The sequence below is a fragment of the Fulmarus glacialis genome, unplaced genomic scaffold (genome assembly GCF_000690835.1).
Source record: "Fulmarus glacialis isolate BGI_N327 unplaced genomic scaffold, ASM69083v1 scaffold30853, whole genome shotgun sequence".
Classification (NCBI taxonomy): Eukaryota; Metazoa; Chordata; class Aves; order Procellariiformes; family Procellariidae; genus Fulmarus; species Fulmarus glacialis.
The window spans coordinates 1-833 of NW_009205343.1; the positions used below are offsets into that span (position 1 = coordinate 1).

General features: G+C 63.6%; 1 protein-coding gene across 1 annotated transcript in view; it reads right to left on the minus strand.

The window, feature by feature from the left end:
* Nucleotides 1–225: 225 nt before the first annotated feature.
* The window catches only part of TBRG4 (transforming growth factor beta regulator 4), a gene marked incomplete at its 3' end in the record, with an annotated part of 10,675 nt that continues 10,067 nt past the window's right edge, over nucleotides 226–833 (minus strand). The window contains 1 exon segment of the mRNA XM_009575368.1: nucleotides 226–459. Within this exon segment, the coding sequence (XP_009573663.1) occupies nucleotides 226–459 (234 nt within the window).

An 833-nucleotide genomic window follows, 5' to 3' on the forward strand; every position in this document is an offset into this window, starting at 1 on the left:
CCCGCAGCCGTGCCCTGGGCTGCAGTTTCTGCTCTGCCTTCAGAGGCGAGTTGTAGGAGGAGACTGGGACAAGACAGGGCAGCTGCGATGAGGAAGCAGAGGGGTGCGAGGCTGAAGAATGAGGGGGGATAAAGCCTGGAACCCCCAAGTTCAATTCCCCCCACCAGGCAGAGCCCGACGGGGTCCCGCTTGCTGCCCACGGTGACGGGGAGAGGACGCACTCACCGATCTGCCAGCCGTAGATGGTGTGTACGTCGAAGCGCCCGTTGTCCCGGCTCCCCAGCACCCCTGCCAATGCCTCCCGCAGGCTGCTCTGCAGCAGGGTGACCTTCTCCCCCACCGGCTCCGCGGGGCTCAGCATATCTGCCGGCAGGAACGGTCCCTGGTAGTCGGGGTTGGCAGCAGCATTGATGTGGATGAGCTTCAGCCGTAAATTCTGGGCCTTGAGGGACTGATCGCCTGGCGGGAGGAGAGAAGCAGAGCTAGAGACACGGCCCAAAGCCCTGACCCACAGCGGGGTCTGACTCTTCATCTGGTGGCCTGTGTAGCCTATCCGATTGGGATTCCTGGTTCCGATCCCCCCGCAATGGGTCCCTGCCTGCTGGCATGGAGATACAGATCACCAACGGCCAAACGCTGGGGTTCCTGGCCTTGCTCCAGCTGCCAGGCGCTCGCAGGAAGCCACCACGAGAGCTGGCCGAGCCAAACAGGGCCCTCGTTCAGCGGGGACAGCCCCGTTGGAGCCCAATGTCTGTGGCACGATTTTATCCCTCAGTGTCCCACGGGAGAGGACGCAGGGCGCGTGGACTACAGAAGTTGCTGTGGCAGCCGGC